The following is a 20612-nucleotide window of genomic DNA, read 5'->3' as shown; positions in this document are numbered from 1 at the left end:
GTTTTGCCCCGAGACCCTCTCCCTCTTGAGGCAGGTGACTCCAAGGGCTGCTGTTCCCCTGAGAAAGGGTCACTGGTGCTTGGGGGTGGGGCAGAGCCTGACCTGAGAATGGGAGAGAAAAGTGGGGGGGGGGGCGCAGAAGCAGTGAGGGGAAGGAGGGGAAGGGGAGAGTGGATGACGAAGGCCATGGTCAGGCTAGGCCGGGGAGTCTGGAGGGGAGCTGAACTCTGGGGCTGGGGGCTGCTGCTCTCGAGGCCTGAGGCCATGGCTCTTGTTACTTCAGCGGGAGCAGATCCGGCCCTTCCCTGTCCCTGCAGGTGTGAGTGAGCTCCTGACAAGGCGTGGGGCGTGTGAAGGGGAGTGTCAGCCTGCCTGCCCCGGGGTTCTGTGCTTGTCAGTGTGTCTGTCCAGATGCCCTGGGCCTGTGTGTCACCCAAGCTTTGTGTGTTCAGAGGTGGAGTGTGACCGTGTGTCGCCATGGTTCTGTGTGTGTCTGTGTGTCCAGTTTGTGGGTCAGTGATTCAGGGTCCATCTGTTTGTGTGTGTACTTCTCCGTGTGTGTCTGAGTGTCCAAGTGCCCACTAGGCTGTGTATCCTGCGTGCGTTTGCACTGTGTTACTGTCTCCGCGCGTCCCCATGTCCGGGTGCCTGTGTGTCCGGGTCCGTTTCGAGCGTCCAGCAGGGGTCCTGGCCGCGTAGTTGCTCCCTGCACCTCCTGCCCGCCAGTCGGTTCGTCCGCGCGTCCTCCTCGGGAGGGGCGGGGAGGGGAGAGAAGGGGGGGGGTGTCTCTCCACCCACCCCGCCCCCACCCCCACCCCCACCCCCACTCCCTCAGTCCCGGGATCGAACCTTATTTAGAGTCGCGATTCGACATCTGTTTTCAAATTTGATCAGCTCTGAACTTTATTTTCCGAGTTTGAGGAAAATTATATTCCATCGATCGCGCTCCCGCCCCCTCCCCCGCAGCGCCCGCCGCCGCCGCCTCCATATATCTGCGCGCCGAGCCGGCCGGGCGGCCGCGAGGGCGGAGGCGCGCGGCGCGCCGCGGAGGAGCAGAGGGAGGAGAAGGAGGAGGAGGAGGAAGAGGAGGAGGAAGCAGCGCAGGAGGCTCAGGAGGACGGCCGGCCGCCCGCGCCCCCGCACCCCCGCCCCGCGCCGCCGCCCCGTCCCCGGCGGCCCGCGTCTCCGGCTCTCGGCGCGCCTCTCTCCCGCGCGTCTCTCTCCGCGTCTCGCGGTCTCTGCTCGGCCCCCCTCTCCGCGTCCCCGGCTGTCCCTCCGTCTCCGGGTCTCTCCGTCCGGGTCTCGCAGTGACTCTCGCTCCCGCTCCGTCCCCCGGGGCCCCCGGGCCTCGCCCCCCGCCCGGCCCCGCCCCCCGCCCCGGAGCCCGCTCCCCAGGACGCCGCCGGGGCCATGGCTGCGGGATCCGAACTTTAAACACTTCTCGCCGGACCGGAGCGGAGGCGCAAACCCCGGAAAGTGAGTGAGCGCCGCGGGCCGGCGCGGGGGCGGGGATGGGGGGCGGGGCGCGGGAGGTGCTCCCGAGAGACCGTCGGAGCCCGGCCGCCGAGCCCGGGGCGGGGAAGACGGGAGGGGTCGGCGGCCCGGGGTGGGGGTGGGGGCAGCGCCCAGCTCTGGGGGTGGGGTGGGGGGAGGTGGGGGAGAGGGCTGGAGGTGCGCGCACGGGACAGGGGCTCCGGAGGCGGCGGGGGGTGGGGGCGGAGGAGTGCGTGAGAGCGCTAGAGATGGGGGCCGGCAGAGACTGGGGTCTATTTGGGAAGCGGGGCCGACGGGCACACTTGAGGGGGTTCTGGACGTGCGGGGCTAGAATCCTGGGAGGTTTTAGAGACCAGGACTGAGGGCTTGAAATTTGGGACCCGGGGGTTCAGAGCCAAGAGACTGGCTATTGGGGGTTGAGAGCTGACAGTTTGAGGCTGGAGTCAGTATGGGGCGTGGACCTTTGGGGCTGTGGTCAGTATGAAGGTTTAGCTGGGGGTGGTGGTGGTGCTGGGAGGTCTGGATTTGGAGCTGGAGTTCAAGGCTGAGGGTCTGCACACTTAGCTCTGGATATTTGGGGTCTGGATATTTGGTGGAAGGGGGTCATCTAGGCCAATAAATGGGTCTGCACACTTTGGGGCTGGGAGCTCCTGACCTTCCAGGGACTGTGTCCTTCTGGGGACAGGTGGCCAGTATGCTGCACGCCTTTGCTGTCTGTCATTCCACCACCGTCCCAGGGCCATGCTGGGCCACCTCTGCCATCTCCTCCGTGACTGGGTCTCTCCTGACTGTGTCTCTGTCTCTTCCAGCATCTCTGGCTCCACCTCTAACTCCAAGAATCTGTCTCTGCCTCTTTATCTCTGTCTTTTGGAGCATCTCTCTCTTCCTCTTTGGGTCCAACTCTCGGACGATCTCAGAATCTCTGTGCCTCTCTCTCCCCAGGTCTTTCTCGGTGTCTCTCTGTCTCTGCCTTTCTCTGTCTCTTGCTATCTCTCTGTCTCTGCCTCTCCCGGCATCTCTGTCTCTGTCTCCCCCTCGCTGGTTTCCGCTCAGATTAAGCCGGGGACCTAATTCCAGGCCCAGGATCGAATTTTCTGGCAACAAAGGGAAATAGCGAATCGATCGGTCGCTCCGGAGATTAAGAGACAAGCGGCGCGCGGATCTATCACGGCTAAACGGCCCCCCCGCCCGCTCCCCCTGCCCGGCCGGCCCGCCGAGGCCCAGACGCGCTCCGCATCGCCAAGCAGCCTCAGGAGCCCGGCTGCCCGGCAGGCCCGGCCGGCCTCGCTGAGCCCAGAGCTGACTGCGTGAGCTAACTGCGCGCCCTGCCAGGGGCCGAAGCCGCGGGAGGGATCCCAGCGCCAGCCCTGGCCCCTGGGGAGGGGAGGAGAGGGAAGGAGGTGAAACCAAGGCAGTGAATCACCCTGAAGAGCCATGCTGCACGCACCTGTGGCCGCAGGTAACACCTTTCACTCACACCTGTGTATCAACACACCCGTCACGTTAGCGTGTCCCCTTCAGTTCCCCACATCTGGACCTCCAGGTAACATTAGTCTCCTTATACCTGTCCCCTGCAGGTAACCTGTTCTCTTCATCTGTCCCTGTAGGTGTCACCTATTTCCTGTCACCTGCTTTTACAGGTAACACGTGTCCCTTGCAACCTGCCCCACAGATGCCTATGATCTCTCGGTGACACGTGTCCTCTCTTACCTGCTTCTCCAGGTAACACCTGTTCTCCAAAATCGGCCCCTTCCATTCGAATCCCTGCCTCTGTCCCACGCATGCCACATCGTCCCTTTCCTACCTGCACCCCCCCCATTCCCTGAAGCTCTAAACACACTTATTAAACACACTTCTCACACATTCCTGTTCACTTCTGTGTCTCAAACAGTACCTGTCCACCATATCTTCTCTCTCCGCCCCCCGCCACACACACACACACACACACACACACACACACACACACACTCACTCACTCCGTCCTTCGCACATAAGCACTCATCCTCTTAACCTGCCCCCTCCCACCTCTCCCGTCCCATACTCCTCCCTTCCAATGCTAACCTTGTCCACTCTCGTATCTCTCCTTCCAGAAGCACTTCCCACTCATGTGTCACCTGAGAACACACCTGCTTCCCACCATGCTCCCTGCCTGCACCTAACGCCCCCACACTCCATCTCCCATCCTTTGGCCCAAAGATACCTACTTCCCGCTGTCTTTTCCACTTGTCAGTTCAGGTGACTCACCCTAGATGGCAGGTGCACCCACCTACCCGCACCTGTCTCCTAATCGGCACGGCTTGATTGCTCACACGTGCAGTGGGCCCTGGGCACCCTTCCTCGTGTGCCTCCCCCCTGCCATGATGTCTCCTACGAGCCCTTGTCCTGAAAGTCACCCCTCCCCCCTCCACACTTGAGCTGCTCACATTGTATCTGGCTCCTTCTATCTCTCTGTCTCTGGATCTCTTTTGTCTCTCACACCACCACCTTATAGGTACACAGGTTTGGACGGGGAATCTGACCTTGGCCTCGGGCAGCTACCTGTTTCCCCACACCGTCCCTCAGGCACTGCCTACTTCTCTTCCTCCCCCACAGAACTAATTCCCCGTGTTTCCCACATCCCCCCTTCCTTGCTGCACGAGGTCACCCCAGCGTCTCTCCATACCTGCCCCTTCCTCACCTGTCTGCCAGAGCATCACCGGCTCCAATGTCCTGTCCACTCACTCCTGCAGCAAACACGTACCGAGGCTTCCACACCTGTCGCCTCCCTGATCTCTCTCTGCTTTTCATCTCTTCAAGTGAGTCTCTGCCATACCCCTGGCATCCGCAGCCTGTCCACAAAGGGAATGCCTGCTCCTGGCCACACTCTTGCCCCACAGACGTGAACCAGCTTCAAGTCCCCTTCTCTCCTTCCCTCTCACTGACGTCCACGTAGCTCTTGTCCCCTCCCAGCTTTTTCTTTATTATTTTTTTATTTAAATAAACATTTTATTTATTTTTGAGAGAGAGACCGAGCATGAGTGGGGGAGGGGCAGAGAGAGAGGGAGACAAAGAATCCGAAGCAGGCTCCGGGCTCTGAGCGGTCAGCACAGAGCCCGACGCGGGGCTCGAGCTCATGAACCATGAGATCATGACCTGAGCCGAAGTAGGACGCTTAACCGACTGAGCCACCCAGGCGCCCTGCTTTTTCTTTAAAAAAAAAAAAAAAAAAAAAAAATCTTAAGTAAGCTCCATGCCCAGTGTGGGGCTTGAACTCATGATCTTGAGATCAAGAGTCTTATGCTGTGCCGACTGAGCCAGCCAGGCCACCCCCCTTCACGACTTTTACAGACATTGGGTACGTACCCCAACACCTCTCAGCCACCTTGTCTCAGCTGTGCTCGTCTTCACTCCCTGCTCGTGCGGCCTGTCACCCCCCCCCCCACATCCCACCCCGGCACCTTGAGAGCCTAACCTTCAGATCCCTCACACCTGTCTCCAGCCTGCTCCCCTCTGGAGATACCTGTCCCTTTTCACAGGACATGTCACTGGCCATCTAGCCCCTCAGGGAACACCTTCCTTGATGAGCTTAAGTAACACCTGTAGCATTTGCGGACCACATAACACTGTTCCCAGGGGTTCCCACACCTGCCCTCTGCATCGTACAGACTCCCTTAAGCCAGAGGCTCTCTGACTTCAGTGTGCAGGGGAAACACGTGGAGGGGCCGCCGGCACGTACCGCTCCGGGCCTCGCCCCGGAGACCCTGGTGCGGCAGGCCTGGGGTGGAGCCTGAGACTGCATTTCTAGCAAGCCCCACGGGGCTCGAACCCACAACCCTGAGATCAAGACTTGCACGCTCTACTGACTGAGGCAGCCAGGAGCCCCAGCCAGCCACTGCTTACTCAGCCTGTCTCGGTGACTGGCAGTGTTCTCCGTCCCTTCTAACCACAGTCTCGTTTCCTCCTCACGAGGCCCCCCGGGAGGCAGGTCCTTATTCTTATCCCCAGTTTACGGAGAAGGAAACTGAGCCCCGAGAAACGGAGGAGTTTCTCTGAGGTCTCAGAAACTGGCAGTTCTTGGAGGCCGTCTGACTTCAGTCATCCAGGTGTCCTTCCCTCCCCTCCCTGCCTCTCAGGTGACCTGCTTCCTCCACAGAGGCACCTGTCCGCCCTGTCACTTTGGCACCCTTTGTTTCTCCACGACCCAGCAGCCCTCCTGCTCCCCAGCCTCGCGTTCTCCCCCCCCCCCCACTCCTGCCATCAGTCGTGTCCCATCTCCCTGCTCGTACACCTGTCTCTCGGACACCCACTCCCCGGGGCCGAGCTGGTCACCCACATCCTTACTCCCTCCCACCGTCCAAGCTGCCCGGAGCCAGCCCAGCTCCTCCCAACACGCTCCTGTCTCCTCAGACACCCCTTGCCCTGCAGAACTACCCATCTCTGCACACCCGTCTTCCCCAGCCTGGTGCCTCTCTGCCCGCCCTCCCTCTGTGTGCTTCCTCTCTGTCTCCCGAATCTGAGTCTCTGTCTCTCTGTGTATCTCTGTCTGGCTCTTCCTCCCTCCCTGTCTCTTTGTTCGCTGTGTTTCTCCACCTCCGTCTGTCTCTGTGTCCCTGTATCTTCTCTCTTTATAGGGTCTGATTCTTGTTCTGTGTCCTGCATTCTCTGTCTCTTTCTCATTCTCCGTCTCCTCCCACCTCTTCTTTCCCTCTCCTTTGTTCTCTCCTCCGAAAGTACAGGTTTTGGGGGCTTGGAGTCCTGACCCACGTTTGAGTCCAGGCCTCCCCACTCACCCCTGTGGGACTTTGGCCAAGTTACTTTTCCTATCTGAGCCTCAGTTTCCGCATCTGTGAAATGGGCATCACGGCACTTGCTACCTCCCAGGTCGTGTGGTGAGGATGGGGTGGTGAGGGAGGCGAGAGGACCTGGGCCAGATGGGGGCTGATCTTCCCTCCATGGCTTCCTCTCTGCTCCCGTCTCTTCCCAAGGGCTGCTGCCCCACCTGGATGTTGGTGGGAGTATGTGTGGTGGGGGAATGGAGAGAGAGATGGGCAGAGGCGTCCGGGCCAGGGCTTGGGCATGGGACCCGGTGTGGGGCTGGGGACAGGGATCGATCCGCCTCGGCGGCAGTGCGCGGGCCAGGATTGCATCTTGTCACAATAATTTATTGCTCTCATCCCGTCTGATCGATGGAGCTGAATTAGCACCGTGCGATGCCCCTGGAGCCCCGAGCCTCCCCCAGCCTGGCCGGACCCCGGCCCTTCTCTGGCCCTCGTGGGATCCCCTGCAGCCCAGGCACCCAGCTCCCATGGGCCCAGGACCTGCACTTGGCCCCAGGCTCTGGGGCCCTGCCCTCTGTTTCCTGGTTGCCTGTCCCCCTGTGCCTCTCTTCCCTTTTTGCCTCTATGTTTGCCTTCCTGGGTCTTTGACCCCATTTATCTGTTCCTCGTTTTCTCTGACCCTCAGTCACTCACTTCTCCCCCATTTTTGTTCCTCATCTGTTTCTCTGTCCCCCCTCTGTTCCTGTGTCTCAGTCCCCCATCTGTCTGTCCCCCTGCTTCATCCCTCAGTCTTCCTGTCCCCCCCCCATCTCTGTGCCCCTGACCCCACGTCTCGCTGTACCCCCTTCATCACTGCCCCTTGGTCTCTGGCTTTCTGTCCCTTTGACTCCCTGTCTGTCCCTCTGTTTCTCTGCCTCCTTTTAATATGAGTTTCACTTAAGCCCCGTTTCCTGAGCACGTACTTGGTGCCAAGCCCCATGAACAGGACACAGGGTGCCCCCGCCCCTGCCTCTTGGCCATCACGGTCCAGAGGGGCCCCCTTAGACTTCGGCCACTGGGATTAGCTGGCCACACTTGCCTTCAGCTTTCTGTCCCTCCACCCCTCCGGCACTGCCAGATCACAGCCCTTGCCCCTGCACCTCTGTCACTGTCTCTGATACGAGGCAGTTGGTGGGGGGGGCGGGGGGGGGAAGGTGGTGCTGGGGTGTAGGGATAAGACAGGGGAGGGAGCTGGAACTGAGGAGTCTAGGGAAGAGGTTGGGGTTCAGGATGAGGCAGGAGGTGGGACCTGGCCAGGTGGAGGTGAGGAGGAGGGGCAGGGTGGGTTTTGGAGTTGGGGTGGTAGCCAGGAGCTGGGTCAGCCCCCGGGGACGCTGACCACCCCCCCCCCAAAGACCACAGCTGGGCCTTGTGCTGGCCGTGAGCCCATACTTGTGTCTTCCCCTTGCTCCCGCCTCCTCTGTCCCTGTAGCCCCTGCAGCCTCTGCCCTCCTTGCCCACTCCTTTGCCTCTGTCCTAATCCCTCAATTTTCCGCATCTCTGCCCCTCCTCTCCTTTCTCCCTGACGGGGTCCCTCCTTGGAACAGCTCTCTTCCCGACCTCTGTCTCCCTAATTCACTTTGTCCAAGCGGCTCTGACTCACTCCCCTTTTCCAGGTTTCCCTAACTCGTCCCCTTCTGTCCCCCTCTGTCTCCCGGTAGGTGTTGCTTTCTGCTTGTCTCTGTCCCCCACCCTCCCTCTCTGGGTGTCTCCCCCCTCCCTCTACCCGCCCCCCACACTTCCTCCATCTCTTGGGGTCTCTGAAGGGGAAGGCGGGGGGGGGGGGGTAGGGAAGCAGCCTGAGCTCTGGGTCCACATCCGCGGTGGCGCCTCCCGCCCTCCCCTCCCCCAGTGCTGTTTGGTAGGCGGGGTGCGTGGCACTGCGGCTCCCACCTCCCCGGGGACGCTCCCCCCCCAACTGACACGGTTCCGCGTGCTGGCCACAGCCCCAGGGATGTTCGTGCAGAGACTGGGACTCAGGGAACGAGAGAGACGGAGACAGAGAGACAGACCCAGAGACACCAGCGAGAGGGAGAGAGGGGGAGAGGGTGGGTGTGAGGTCTCTGGTGCTGCCATGGCTTGGTGCCTCTCGCCTTCCCCAAATCGCGTCTCAGACACGCCTTCTCCGGGCCGGGAGGCCGGTGCCTCGTCTGTCTGCCCGCCTGTCCTCCTGTCTCACACAGAGAGTCTGGTGTGTGTGCATGTGCACACGCGCAAGCTACCGTAACTCTGTGTGTGTGTGACACTGCGGGGGGTGGGGGCGGGCTTGACGGTTCGTGTGGCTGTGACTTGTGTTGCAGCGCATGCAGACGTGACCTGCGGAGACCTGTGCGTTCCAGGGCAGCGGGGACTAAGCGTGGGAGCGGGAGCCCGTGGGGGCTGGGAGACGCCGTCTGAGCCGTGTCTGTGAGCCCGGGCGTGCCTTGTGCGTGTGACGCTCCTCTGCGGGCATCTGGTGTGACTGCCCACGATTCTGGAGTGGTGCGGAGTCTGGACTTTCCAAGTCTGCTGGCCTGTCTCGGTGACCGGGACGGCCCACGCCTCTGCAGGCGAGGAGACCAGAAGGCTTAGTCCAAGGGAGGCGTTGGGGGGGGGGGGGGGGGGCGAGCGGGCACCACCCCGGGAACCGGGCTGGCGAGTGTGGGCGTGGGACACCGTGAAGGAGCAGCTGTGGGCTGTGATCACAGCTCCCGCTCGCCCCCCCCACCCCCACCCCCACCCCCACCCCCACCCGCGTCAAAACCGGCCGCGTGAGCCTGGGTGGCGGTGCGTTTTGTGTTCAGGAGGTGCCGTCGTGTCTCCGAGCCTGTGGGCTTGTGTCCGAGTCCGAGGCCGGACGTGAAACGATCCTGCCTGTGCCCCGAAGAGTGTCGAAGGCCCTGTGCGCTTGTGGTTGCGTGTCTACGTGTGCCCGCCCGGCTGGTGCGCGTCTGCTCTCCACGTGGGAGCCGACGCCCCAGCACGCGTGAGGCCATGTGTGTGTGTGTGTGTGATGACGCACGGGCACAGACGTGTGCTCCGCGCTGCCCTGTGTGTGTCGCGTATATTCCGTGGGTCTCTGTCATGGGGGCCTGCGTGCTTCTGTCCCTGCGTTTTTGGGTTTTTTTTTTTTTAACTTTTTAATTTTTTTTTTTTTGAATATTTATTTTTGAAAGAGAGACAGAGTGCAAGCAGGGGAGAGGCACCATGAGAGAGGGAGACACTGAATCCAAAGCAGGCTCCAGGCTCTGAGCCGTCAGCACAGAGCCCGACGCAGGGCTCGAACCCACAGGCTGTGAGATCACGACCTGAGCCAAAGTCAGATGCTTAACCGACGGAGCCGCTCAGGCGCCCCGTCTGTCCCTGCGCGTTTCGTGTGCCCGTGTGAAGATGCGCTAGCTCTCAAATGAGCCAGCCTGTTGTGGGGATGACGGCGTGTGGCCTGGAGAAAAGCAGCCAGCGGCGTGTTTGTGTGCGAACGTACGTACACGTGCGCTCACGCACCCCAGACGCAGAGACGCCCCCGCCCAGGGGCAGGCTGAAGCATTTGGTTGATGCGGGTAGGGGTGGGAGTGAGGGTGACCTTGGGGATGGGGGGGGGGCGGGCAAGTCCAGGCAGGAAAGCCCCCGGTCCCGTTCCTGGCCCAGTCCTCCTCGGGACAGCCGCAGAGGCCCCCTCGGTGCCTGCGGTGAGACCGCCCGCGGGCCCGTGTGCACACAGATGTGGGCAGGTGCGTGTGCGAGCATGTGCGCAGGTAGCGTGCGACAGCGGGCAGCTGGGCCGTGTGCGGCCGGAGGGGACAGGGCGCACGGTGCGTGACGCGTGCCTACCGGTGGGGGCCTGGAGAGGGTGGTGCGAGAGTCTGCCGTGTGTCGGCCGTGTGCACAGATGTGTCCCGCGTGGGCGTGTGGCCTAGGGAGGGGCGTGTCCCCGGCGTGGGTGCAGACGGAGGGTCAGGGTGTATACGTGTGTGTGTGTCTAGCCGTGAGGTGTGTGCCTGTTGGCGTGTTGTGCGTGTGCACGTGCGGGGGCGGCAGCGGGAGAAGGGTCTTGGGCCGCGTCTCTCTCCTCTTTAGACAGAGCCCCGGAGAAGATATGAAATTTAAAAAAAAAATCAATTTTCATTCCACTTGTGCAGATTGTGTTAAGGGGAGGGGGTGCTGGGTGAGGGATGAAGGGGCTGTGGGGGGGGGTGAGGCCCGAGGCGGCTCCCGAGGCGGCCGGAGCAGCTTAGAGAAATCAAAACAACTGGTTAAACCCCAGCCCAGGGGGCCGGGGTGCTGGAGGGGGGGGGGGTGGTGAGGAGACCAGAGGCGAGGAGAGATGTGGAGAGACAGAGACGCCCAGAGACAGAGAGAGACAGAGACGCCCTAAGAGACAAGAACCGCAGACCCTGAGACTCTTGGAGCTCCAGGCGGACAGAGGGATGGAACAACAAAGACCTCTGTGAGACGGACCCCGCCAGCCCGTGGGCCTGAGGCCGGGAGCCCCATCTCTAGAGAGACAGAGGCAGACGTAGGCCTGAGACGGTGCCCGCTTTATACACGCAGACACGCGCTGGAGAAGTGCGGGGGGGGCGGGTGGACAGACAGCCGGACAGACGGCGGCTTGACCTCTGAGTGCCCGCCTCGCCGCGACACAGCCCGTCACCCAGTTGGCCTCTGGGTGTGAGCGTGCTGCTGGGCGGGCTGGTCCGTGTGCGCGCGCGCGTGTGTGTGTGTGTGCGTGCGTGCGCGTGTGCGTGGTCTCATGGTGGCTGTATCGGTGCCACGTGTGCGTCTGTGTCGCCGTGTGTGTGACACAGGGTCTCTGGTGCTGGTGCGTGTGGCACTGTGTGTAGCTGTTGCGTCCCTCGTGTGTGTCCCTTGTGTCCCTGGCTTGGCTGTGCTGGTGTGTGTGCCCGGGTGGGTGTGGCGCCGTGTCCGTGCGCGCTCGTAGGTCTGCGTGTCTGCGTGTGTTTCTGTCCACGGTTGTGTGTCTCCGCTTCCGGGTGGGATCAAGGTGGTGTGTGTATCCCTAGACAACCGTGTGTTCCTCTGTGAATATCTGTGAGCGTCGTGATGTGTGTGTGTGTGTGTGTGTGTGTGTGTGTGTGTGTGTGATGGTCACGGGGCGTGTGGCTGTTTTGACCTGCATGTCTGTGTGTTGCGTATGACACGGTGTGGGGGGGGGGGTGCCGAGGGTGCCGTGTGGGTCTGTGTGAAGTGTGCCTGGGCCGGATTGTGGGTCTGTGTGACTGCTTGGCGAGGAGGGGAGAGGCAGCGTCTTGCCTGCCCAGCCCCTCTCCCCACACTGCTGCACGCACACGCACAAGCACACACACATTCAGTGCCGTGGCTGCAGGCGGTGGAGATGGGGGGCGGGGGGGGGGTGGAGGAAGCAAAATAAAATTAAAAATTAAAGCTGGCCCGGAGTCCCCATCCGCACGGCGCGGACCGGTGGGGCGGGGGTTTGCAGCGGCTCCCCCTCCACAGCTACCGGGTCTGGGGCCGGCTGTCCGTCTGTCCAGCGTCCTAACCGGGCCCCTGCCTGGCCCCGCAGCCCCAGCCCCAGCCCCGCAGGCCCCGCTCCTTCCACCGGTCGATCGGCGATCAATGGGGCCAGGGGGGCGCCAGGGGCAGGGCGAGATCAAAGGGACCCCAAGAGACGGACAGTGGGACGGAAACAGAGATGCGGAGACAGAGATGGAGACAGAGACAGAGACGGAGAGACAAGGATGTGGGGAGGAGAGACGTGGAGAGACGTGGGGACCCAGAGAGAGAGACACGGGGACCCTGAGACGTGGTGCTGTGGACCCTGTCCGTCAGGGCAGGGACCCAGTCCCTGTGGGCCTGACCGGACAGAGACGGGGACAGAGAAGGGGCAGGCAGAGATGGCGAGACGGCAGAGATGCGTGAGAGACGCGGGGGGGAGCGTGGGAGCAGGGCCCGGAGCGCCGATCCCACGGCTCCTCGTTATAACGTGTCCGGAGGAGGCGGCGGGGAGTTGAAAGCGTCGGGAAGAGAAATCAAAACCAACACGGAAATGAGAGGGGCCAGTGGGGGTGGGGGCGGGGGCGGGGGCGGAGGCAGGAGGGAGGGGGACCCGGAGAGGCAGAGCGAGCGGGAGGTGGGAGAGAGGTGGCCGGCGAGGTGCGGAACCGGAGCCGGGAGGGAGATGGGGAGACTGAGGCGGGACGGGCTGGGGGCCGAGCCGGGGTGGTGGCACAGCTGGGGAGAGGGGAGAGCCGGCGGAAGAAGGGACGGAGGGGATGGGGCGCGGGGAAGCCAGAGATGGGAGAGACCCGAGGGAGGTGGGGGGGGGGCACAGGGGTTGGGGAGAAGGGGTGGGAAAGGATGGGAGGAGCCCCCCTGGGTTGAGGAAGACAAGGAAAGAGAGAAGAGAGGTGGAAAAAAGGAAAAGAGATGAGGAGGAGACAGAGAAGGGGAGAGAGAGAAGAGTGTGGGAGGGGGGGCGGGGGGGGGAAGAGACAGGGAGGGAGAGCAACAGAGAAAGTTGGGGAGATTGGATGGAAGACAGGGGACGTGGGGGTGTGGGGGCAAAGTGGCCGCAGGAAGGGGGGACCCTGAGGAGGCAGATGAGGTGGCCGGGGGGCCTGAGTGATGGAGAGGACCGTGTGGGAGAGACGCAGTGGACACCGGGTGGCGGGGGGGGGCCGCCTGGGTGCCCGTGGGGACGCGGCAGGTCTGGAGGGAATGGGCCATCTGCCAACTCTTGTCTGCCGTCCAAGGGGTGAGGTGGGGCTTGTGGGGAGCAGAGCGGCCGTGCGGGGTCTTTGGGGAGAGCGGTGTCTGCGGGGAAGGCTGTCTTATAAGAGCACGTCGTGGGGGTGGGGTATTTGAGGGGGGGGTCTGAACGAGGAGGTCTGAGAAAAGTGCTCTCTCTGAAAGGTGGGGTCTCAAAGGGAGGAGCGGTGAGGGGCTGAAAAGTATCTAAGGGGGAGGATGTGCCCGAGGGCCGGGTGTCTGAGAGGAACAGATGTCCAAGGGTCTGGGGGCACGTGGGGGGGTGTCGGTGTAGTGGGGTATCGGCGGGGGAGAGGCTGTCAGAAGGGTAAAGGTTCTGAGAGACGGGTGAGGAGGGGGGCGGGGGTATCTGAGGAGTAAGGGGTCTGAGAGAGAGGACCTGAGAGGGGAGGCATGTCCAAGGAGGAAGGGGTGTCTGAAAGAGGAGGCATATTCAAGGGGGAAAATACGTCTGAGGGAGGAGGCAGATAGGGGCACAGGTGTCTGAGGGGGGAGGCATATCCAAGGAGAAAGTGGTATCTGAGGGGGGCCTCCCGGAGGGAGATCTAAGAGGAAGGGGTGTCTGGGGGACGGCTGGGGGGTGAGGGGAGGCAGATCTAAGGGGAAGCGGTGCCTGGGGGGGCTGTGGAGTGAGGGGAGGCAGATCTAAGGGGAAAGGGTGTCTGGGGGGGCTGTCTGGGGGATGGGGATCTGAGGGGGGGGCTGTGGGGTGGGGGAGGCAGATCTAAGGGGAAGGGGTGTCTGGGGGGGGCTGTGGGTTGAGGGGAGGCAGATCTAAGGGGAAGGGGTGTCTGGGGGTGCTGTCTGGGGAAGGGGATCTGAGGGGGGCTGTGGGGTGGGGGAGGCAGATCTAAGGGGAAGGGGTGTCTGGGGGGCTGTCTGGGGGAAGGGGATCTGAGGGGGGGGCTGTGGGGTGGGGGAGGCAGATCTAAGGGGAAGGGGTGTCTGGGGGGGCTGTGGGTTGAGGGGAGGCAGATCTAAGGGGAAGGGGTGTCTGGGGGGGCTGTCTGGGGAAGGGGATCTGAGGGGGGCTGTGGGTTGAGGGGAGGCAGATCTAAGGGGAAGGGGTGTCTGGGGGGCTGTCTGGGGATGGGGATCTGAGGGGGGGGCTGTGGGTTGAGGGGAGGCAGATCTAAGGGGAAGGGGTGTCTGGGGGGGCTGTGGGTTGAGGGGAGGCAGATCTAAGGGGAAGGGGTGTCTGGGGGTGCTGTCTGGGGAAGGGGATCTGAGGGGGGCTGTGGGGTGGGGGAGGCAGATCTAAGGGGAAGGGGTGTCTGGGGGGCTGTCTGGGGGAAGGGGATCTGAGGGGGGGGCTGTGGGGTGGGGGAGGCAGATCTAAGGGGAAGGGGTGTCTGGGGGGGCTGTGGGTTGAGGGGAGGCAGATCTAAGGGGAAGGGGTGTCTGGGGGGGCTGTCTGGGGGAAGGGGATCTGAGGGGGGCTGTGGGTTGAGGGGAGGCAGATCTAAGGGGAAGGGGTGTCTGGGGGGCTGTCTGGGGGATGGGGATCTGAGGGGGGGGCTGTGGGTTGAGGTGAGGCAGATCTAAGGGGAAGGGGTGTCTGGGGGTGCTGTCTGGGGAAGGGGATCTGAGGGGGGGCTGTGTGGTGGGGGAGGCAGCTCTAAGGGGAAGGGGTGTCTGGGGGGGCTGTGGGGTGAAGGGAGGAAGATCTAAGGGGAAGGGGATCTGAGGGAGGCTGTGGGGTGGGGGAGGCAGCTCTAAGGGGAAGGGGTGTCTGAGGGGGCTGTCCAGGTTGGGGGAAGCAGGTGCAAGTGGTAGGGTCTGAGGTCAGGGAGGCGCATCTGTGGGATCCCTCCTTCAGGGTGCTGGGGTCTGCTCTGCGGGGGCGGGGGGGCCCTCTCTGGGCCGGCGGGTGAAAACTGGGGACCGCTTGGGAGCTAGATGAGCCAGCCCGGGGGGGGGAGGGGGGTCCACTGGGCGGGCCAGGGGGTGGGGGCGAGGTTCAGAGCGAGACAAATCTGGGGCGGCCAGATAGAGACCCAGAGACGCTGAGACGGATGAGAGGTCAGGCACGAGCCGGCCGGAGAGGCGGCGGCGGCGGCGGCGGCAAAGCTGGTGCGGGGCGGGCGGGTGGCGTGGCCAGCCAGCGAGTGTGAGTGAGCCAGAGAGTGGGAGCAGCGCGGAGGGAGGCTGGGGGCGACGTGGGTAGTGACTGAGGCACAGGGTGAGGGCGAGGCTGCGGGAGGAGAGGCTGGGAGGCAGGGTCCGTGGGACGTGGGTGGAGAGGGTGGCGGGTGGCGGGCCGGGAGGGCCCGTGGGGAGCGCCCGCCCCACTGACCCCTGTCTGTCTCTCCTGCCTGTCCCCCGCCTGTCCCCCGCCTGTCCCCGTGTGTCTGTCCCGGCCTCTCTGCAGGGCTGGCTCCACCATGGACTGTAGCTGCGTCTCCGACCTTCTCTTCGCCCCGCCCGCCCTGCCGGCTCTCTGGACCCCCGGTAACTGGCCCGGACCTCCTGCCCCTCCCAGCCAGCTGGCTCCTCCTTTCTGCACCTCTTCCTGTCCTCCCTCCTCTGTCCGGGTCTGTCACGGTCCCCTGAATGCCACCCCCTAATGAGAAACTTGGCTAAAAACTTCACAGCCAGATGTCCCTGCCACCTGCCTGCTGGGACGCGAGGGTCTTTGGAGGGTAGGGGAGGTGTTGGGGTCCGAGAGGGGTAGGCTCCTGGGATCCGAGGTGCTGGGGTCTCGGCCTGCTCCCACCCAGGATCTTGGGCAGAGAGGCAGGTACTGGAGACGCCCGGGCAGTGATGGAGCAGGGCCGGGGACCAGAGGGGGCACCAGGCCAGGCGCGGGTGTGCAAACGGACAGGGGCTGCCTGGCCAGGGGGACGTGGAGCACGGTCCAGCCAGCCGGAGCCCTGGGACAGAGGACGGCCTGCTCAGAAGCGGACACTCAGAGCTGGGGATGTGGACAGTAAGACCGGCTTGGACGTGCATTTAAGCCCAAGTCACACGCCCCACAGATGGGGAGTGCGCGTGTGCGTGCGTGTAGACTGGGACTCTGTGCCTGCTAGTTTGGGGGCTCGGAGTGTGTCCTTGGGTCACACGTCAGTGCTTCTGGAAGAAGTGGTCGCACTGGGAGAGTGTATGTGCAACGTCTGTCTTTGTGTGAGCTGGCGAGCCTGCTCGTGCGCGTGCACACACACACACACACACACCCCTACCTGAGCGCCTCTGGGCTGGGTGGGGGGGGGGGTTCTTCGGGACATCGGGCAGAGCATGTCTGCGTTTTAGGATTGGGGGTGTCTGTGGGCTTGCCAAGCACGTACCTGCCTCGGGGGTGAGGAGCTCTCGACCATTACTTCCCAGTGTGTGTCATGGTCCGGGACGGAGGTCTCGGTGCACTTCGGGCTGCGTGGGCGGGTGGGTGCCCCCCAGGCCTCTGTGTCGGTGTGTGCGCGGTGTGGGGAGGGGTCCTTGCATCCGTGGGTCACTGTGACTGAACTTGGGGGGGGGGGTCCGTCACCGTGTGTCTGCGGGCTGAAGTTGCGGGTCCTCTCTAGTTGTGCGTTGTGGGTCCCGGCAGATCCAGTCCGTCTGAGGAAATGTGTTTGAGGGCACGTGGTGGTTCCGGACTGGGTCGTGTATCTGCAGGTGTGGGGCAGTTGTGCACTGTCCTCTCAGGGTCGCGTGTGTGTGCGTGTGTGTGTGATGCAGTAGCGGATGTGGAATGGGCCGGAGCTCACCAGCTGATTGAGCCCCATCACCCGAAGTAAGAAAGACCCAGAACGGGGTTGAGAGAAAAATTCTCCCTTCGGGGAGGAAACCGCCTGGCCTCCCAAGCCCTCAGCGGGAAGGCATTAGCGCCGATTCTCACACACCAGCACCAGGCAGCCTGGGTGGGACCCGCTGCTCCTTGCCTCCTACTGCTGAAATTCTATTAAGCCAGAGAGGGCAAGGACCTACCCTGGGGCCACACAGCAAGTAGGTAGCTTAGCGTTGTCTTCCTCCCCAACCTTGGTTCTCTGTAGGCTGATCCTGCCTGCTGTTCTCAGGCCTGGGCCCCGGGGGTCTCTGAGGAGGGAGGGAGGACAGAGGATGTGGCCCAGGATTGAGCACAGAAGTGGGCCCGGGGCCTTGTGGATGGGAGGGGAGATTCGGGGGGGGCGAGACCCTCCCCTTTCCATCCAGCTTATTTGGCACATTTGGACGGTAGGGTGCAGGCCACCCGTGTGTGTGAAGCGTGTGCCGAGGGGCGAGCCGTGGGTGTTACAGAGCGCGGGTGCCTGCGTCTCGTGGGTTTGGGAGGCCGTTCTGCAGGCGTGGTCTCAGTCCGCGTGCGCCTGTCAGGCTGACACACGCGTCCCGATGCCGCACCCGCCAGTTCTGCCACACCGTGTGTGATTTGGGCCTTTGGCGTCCTGTGCGTCTCCCGTCATGGCTGCGTTGTTAGTGGGTCTTGGTTCCGAGGGGCCGGAGATGTACGATAGTGTGTTGGGACGGACGTGTGATGCCGGGTATCTGGTGTGTCCGCCGTGGTGGCACGTCGTGGGCGAGGTGTCGTGCCCCAGCAGGAGCGCCGCCCTCGGGGCCGCCTGTGTCCCACGGTGTAGCTGGGCATCCCTGGAGTGTGAGGGGATGGCTGTGTGTGTGCTGCAGGTTTACGCTTATGCACACTGCTCTAGGACCGACAGAGCCAGGTGTGGGAGGGGATGTGGCACGTGAGTGTAAGTACACGGACTGGTGCAAAGACACACGGGCACACGGGCCTGGCCGCCCCAGGGTGGGGTCAGCGGAGGGCTTCAGGGAGAGATGGAGCAGGGGGCAAGGGACAGGGAGGGGGTCATGCAGCAAGGGGTCAGGGGTGTTCCAGAGAGCAGGAGCGACCGGGGGCTTCCCAGGGCAGGGCTGGAGGGGGCAGCGGGAGGAGGGCTGTCCCCGTGTCGGGGGTGCCCTTCCCCTGCAAGCTGCCCCCTCCATTTCCTCCCCACGGTCGAGGCCGCAGGAAACTGATCCCTCCCACCTCCACCCCGGGGGCGCTGAGCCTGGCAGACTTCAAGTGCCAAGGTCGAGGATGAGGCTGGAGGTGCCACCCCGGGGTCCCCGGACAACGGAGTTCTTGCCTCTTTGGCCAGATGGGGGACTAGACACCAGCTGGGGTAGAGAGTAGGAATTGGGTCCCTAAAGACATCAAGGGGTGGGTAGCTAGCTGTTCATCAGAGGCTGGGAGCCGGGGGAAGACCGGATGCCTCTCGGTTCCGGAGTCCAAGTAGGACCGGGAGCCCTGGCCTCGGTGTCCTGACCCGGGGCCACTCCCCTGCCTCCTGTCCCCAGGGTTTGCCTTCCCAGATTGGGCCTACAAGCCGGAGTCGTCCCCTGGCTCGAGGCAGATCCAGCTGTGGCACTTTATCCTGGAGCTGCTGCAGAAGGAGGAATACCAGGGTGTCATCGCCTGGCAGGGGGACTACGGGGAATTCGTCATCAAGGACCCTGACGAGGTGGCTCGGCTCTGGGGCATCCGCAAGTGCAAGCCCCACATGAATTATGACAAGCTGAGCCGGGCCCTGCGGTGAGGAGGGGTGGGGAGAGGCCGGCTGGCACCTTGCCCCTTCTCCCCTCCCTGTCCCTCTCGACCCCCACCCCCCTGGGGCTTGCCCTCAGTCTCCTGGGGCAGAATCCCTCGGATCCCAGCACGCAGTAGCTACCGTGACTACTTGTGAGCGGACGGGAAGCAAGGAGGAAGGCCGGAAGCCAGCGTCCCAGCCTGCTTCACCCTTTCCTTGCCTTGTGACCTTGCTGAAGGGACTTCTGTGAGCCTCCGTTCCCCCAAACTCTAGTGCTCTGTGCACCGTGCCTGGCACAGAACGTGAGTTAGGGGCCCTGCCCAGCATTCCCTCATTCTCTCTCTAGCTACTACTACAACAAGCGGATTCTCCACAAGACCAAAGGGAAGAGGTTCACCTACAAGTTCAACTTCAGCAAAGTCGTGCTGGTCAACTACCCGCTGTTGGATGTGGCAGCAGCCACCACGGGCTCCCCACTCTTGCTGACCCCTGGTCCCTTTGGGGGGACCCCTGGGCCAGATGCTCCTCCCCTTACCCCTGAGGTGAGTTAGGGACACTGAGGTCCCAGCATTGGGTGTCTGGTGCCCCCCTCGCCAGCCATCAACCCCCTGGGGACGGGGCAGCCACTCTGAGCGGTGCTGCCTCCCCCCTCCCCCTCTAGACCTTGCAGACCCTGTTCTCTGCCCCTCGCCTGGGAGAGCCAGGGGCCCGGGCGCCCCTGTTCACCCCTGAGACAGACAAACTGCGTCTGGACAGCCCTTTCCCGTTTCTGGGCTCCGGTAAGAGCCTGCGGGTGCTGGGGGGGGGGGGAGGGATGCTGCACGTGTTTGAGGGGAAAGGATGGGCAAAGATGGGGAGAGACAGGATGCAGGAAGGAGGCCCGGGGCGAGGTTGTGTGTGTGCACGTTTTAAAAGCCACAGGAGGATTCGTGGAGAGGCAGGGAGGAGGGAAACTAGAGAGGGAACAGCCTGGGAGAAGGGCTTTCAGGGCGCCAAAGGAATGGGGAGACCTGGGGAGAGCTGGGGGCAACCACAGGGTGGGGGGCGGCAGATGTCACGTGGGAGAGAGGGGGAGAACCGGGTGGAACACTGCAGGCAGCCCCGGCAGTGGAGGTGTGCCCGGCCTGATCCTCTGTCCCCTGTACTCACCAGGTGCCACCGGCTATTCCAAGCCCCCTGGCCTGCTGGGTCCTTATGGCCGCGCCTTCCCAGAGTACCCCTGGAACTTTAATCCGTACCTCACCGGCCCCTTCCCCAAGCTGCCCCCCTCTCTCTACCCCCCACACTTCTACCCCAACCCTCTGGCCGGTCCCCTGGGCCACCTGCCCTCAGCAGGGGCAGGGGGAGGCCCCACAGCTTCACCCCTGCTGGCTGCGACGGGGGAGGGCCTGGGCCCTGAGCGCCCCTCGGGCCTGGCAGCCGCCCCTCGCCTGGCACTGCCCGGAGCTGGGGGTCCAGAGGCTGCGCTGGGTGGGAAGGAGGACAGCGACTCGGAGCTGGAGATCACTGATGTCAGCGGCTGCAGCTCTGACAGCGAGGGCGACGAGGGCCTCCCTGTGCCGCCCAAGGCCAAGGCGAGCAAAGGGGGGATCGGCAGCTGAACCACCGTGGGGTAAAGGATTCTGCCAGGGTGGGGGCTTGGGGGGGGGGCAGCCTCTGCCCTGGTCCAGTGTGCCCTCCATGTCCCGCCCAAGGCCAGGGCCCTGCCCTCGGCCCCTCCTAGGACCGGCCACATGGTCACCCACCTTCTTTCCTAACCCTGGGTTGGGGTCTCACCTCCCCCTTCAGACGGGGAGGGGACACAATGGTCTCCAGCCTCTTTCCCAGGCTCCGGTTTGAGGGGGCTCCCCGCCTGGCCCCACTCCAAAAGTGCAATATGGCGCCCAGCCTCTCCTGCCCGCCCACCCCTGTGCTGTGACCTGTGTGTTTGTTCGGCCATGTCTGCTCTTGTGCCAGCCCCAGTCCTGACACCCTCCCCACACAGGCCCCCTGGGGACAGGGAGCTCAGAGCAATAACCCCGCCCCCAGCCCCTGCCCAGGAGGGCCCCCTCCCCACAACCCCCAACAGCCACCTCCA

At 63.5% G+C, this 20612-nt stretch overlaps 1 protein-coding gene across 1 annotated transcript; it reads left to right on the top strand.

Annotated features, from left to right (window-relative positions):
- Positions 1–1370: 1370 nt before the first annotated feature.
- Positions 1371–20166, top strand: ERFL (ETS repressor factor like). Its single transcript, XM_045442147.1, has 6 exons — positions 1371–1476; positions 15388–15467; positions 18306–18540; positions 18882–19077; positions 19197–19314; positions 19688–20166. Exons 2-6 carry the CDS (start codon positions 15401–15403, stop codon positions 20134–20136), a joined length of 1065 nt encoding a protein of 354 aa, XP_045298103.1. The 5' UTR covers positions 1371–1476; positions 15388–15400; the 3' UTR covers positions 20137–20166.
- Positions 20167–20612: the final 446 nt, after the last annotated feature.

This window comes from Leopardus geoffroyi, chromosome E2, assembly GCF_018350155.1.
Source record: "Leopardus geoffroyi isolate Oge1 chromosome E2, O.geoffroyi_Oge1_pat1.0, whole genome shotgun sequence".
In the NCBI taxonomy this organism is placed as follows: Eukaryota; Metazoa; Chordata; class Mammalia; order Carnivora; family Felidae; genus Leopardus; species Leopardus geoffroyi.
This window is presented reverse-complemented; position numbering and strand designations above follow the sequence as displayed.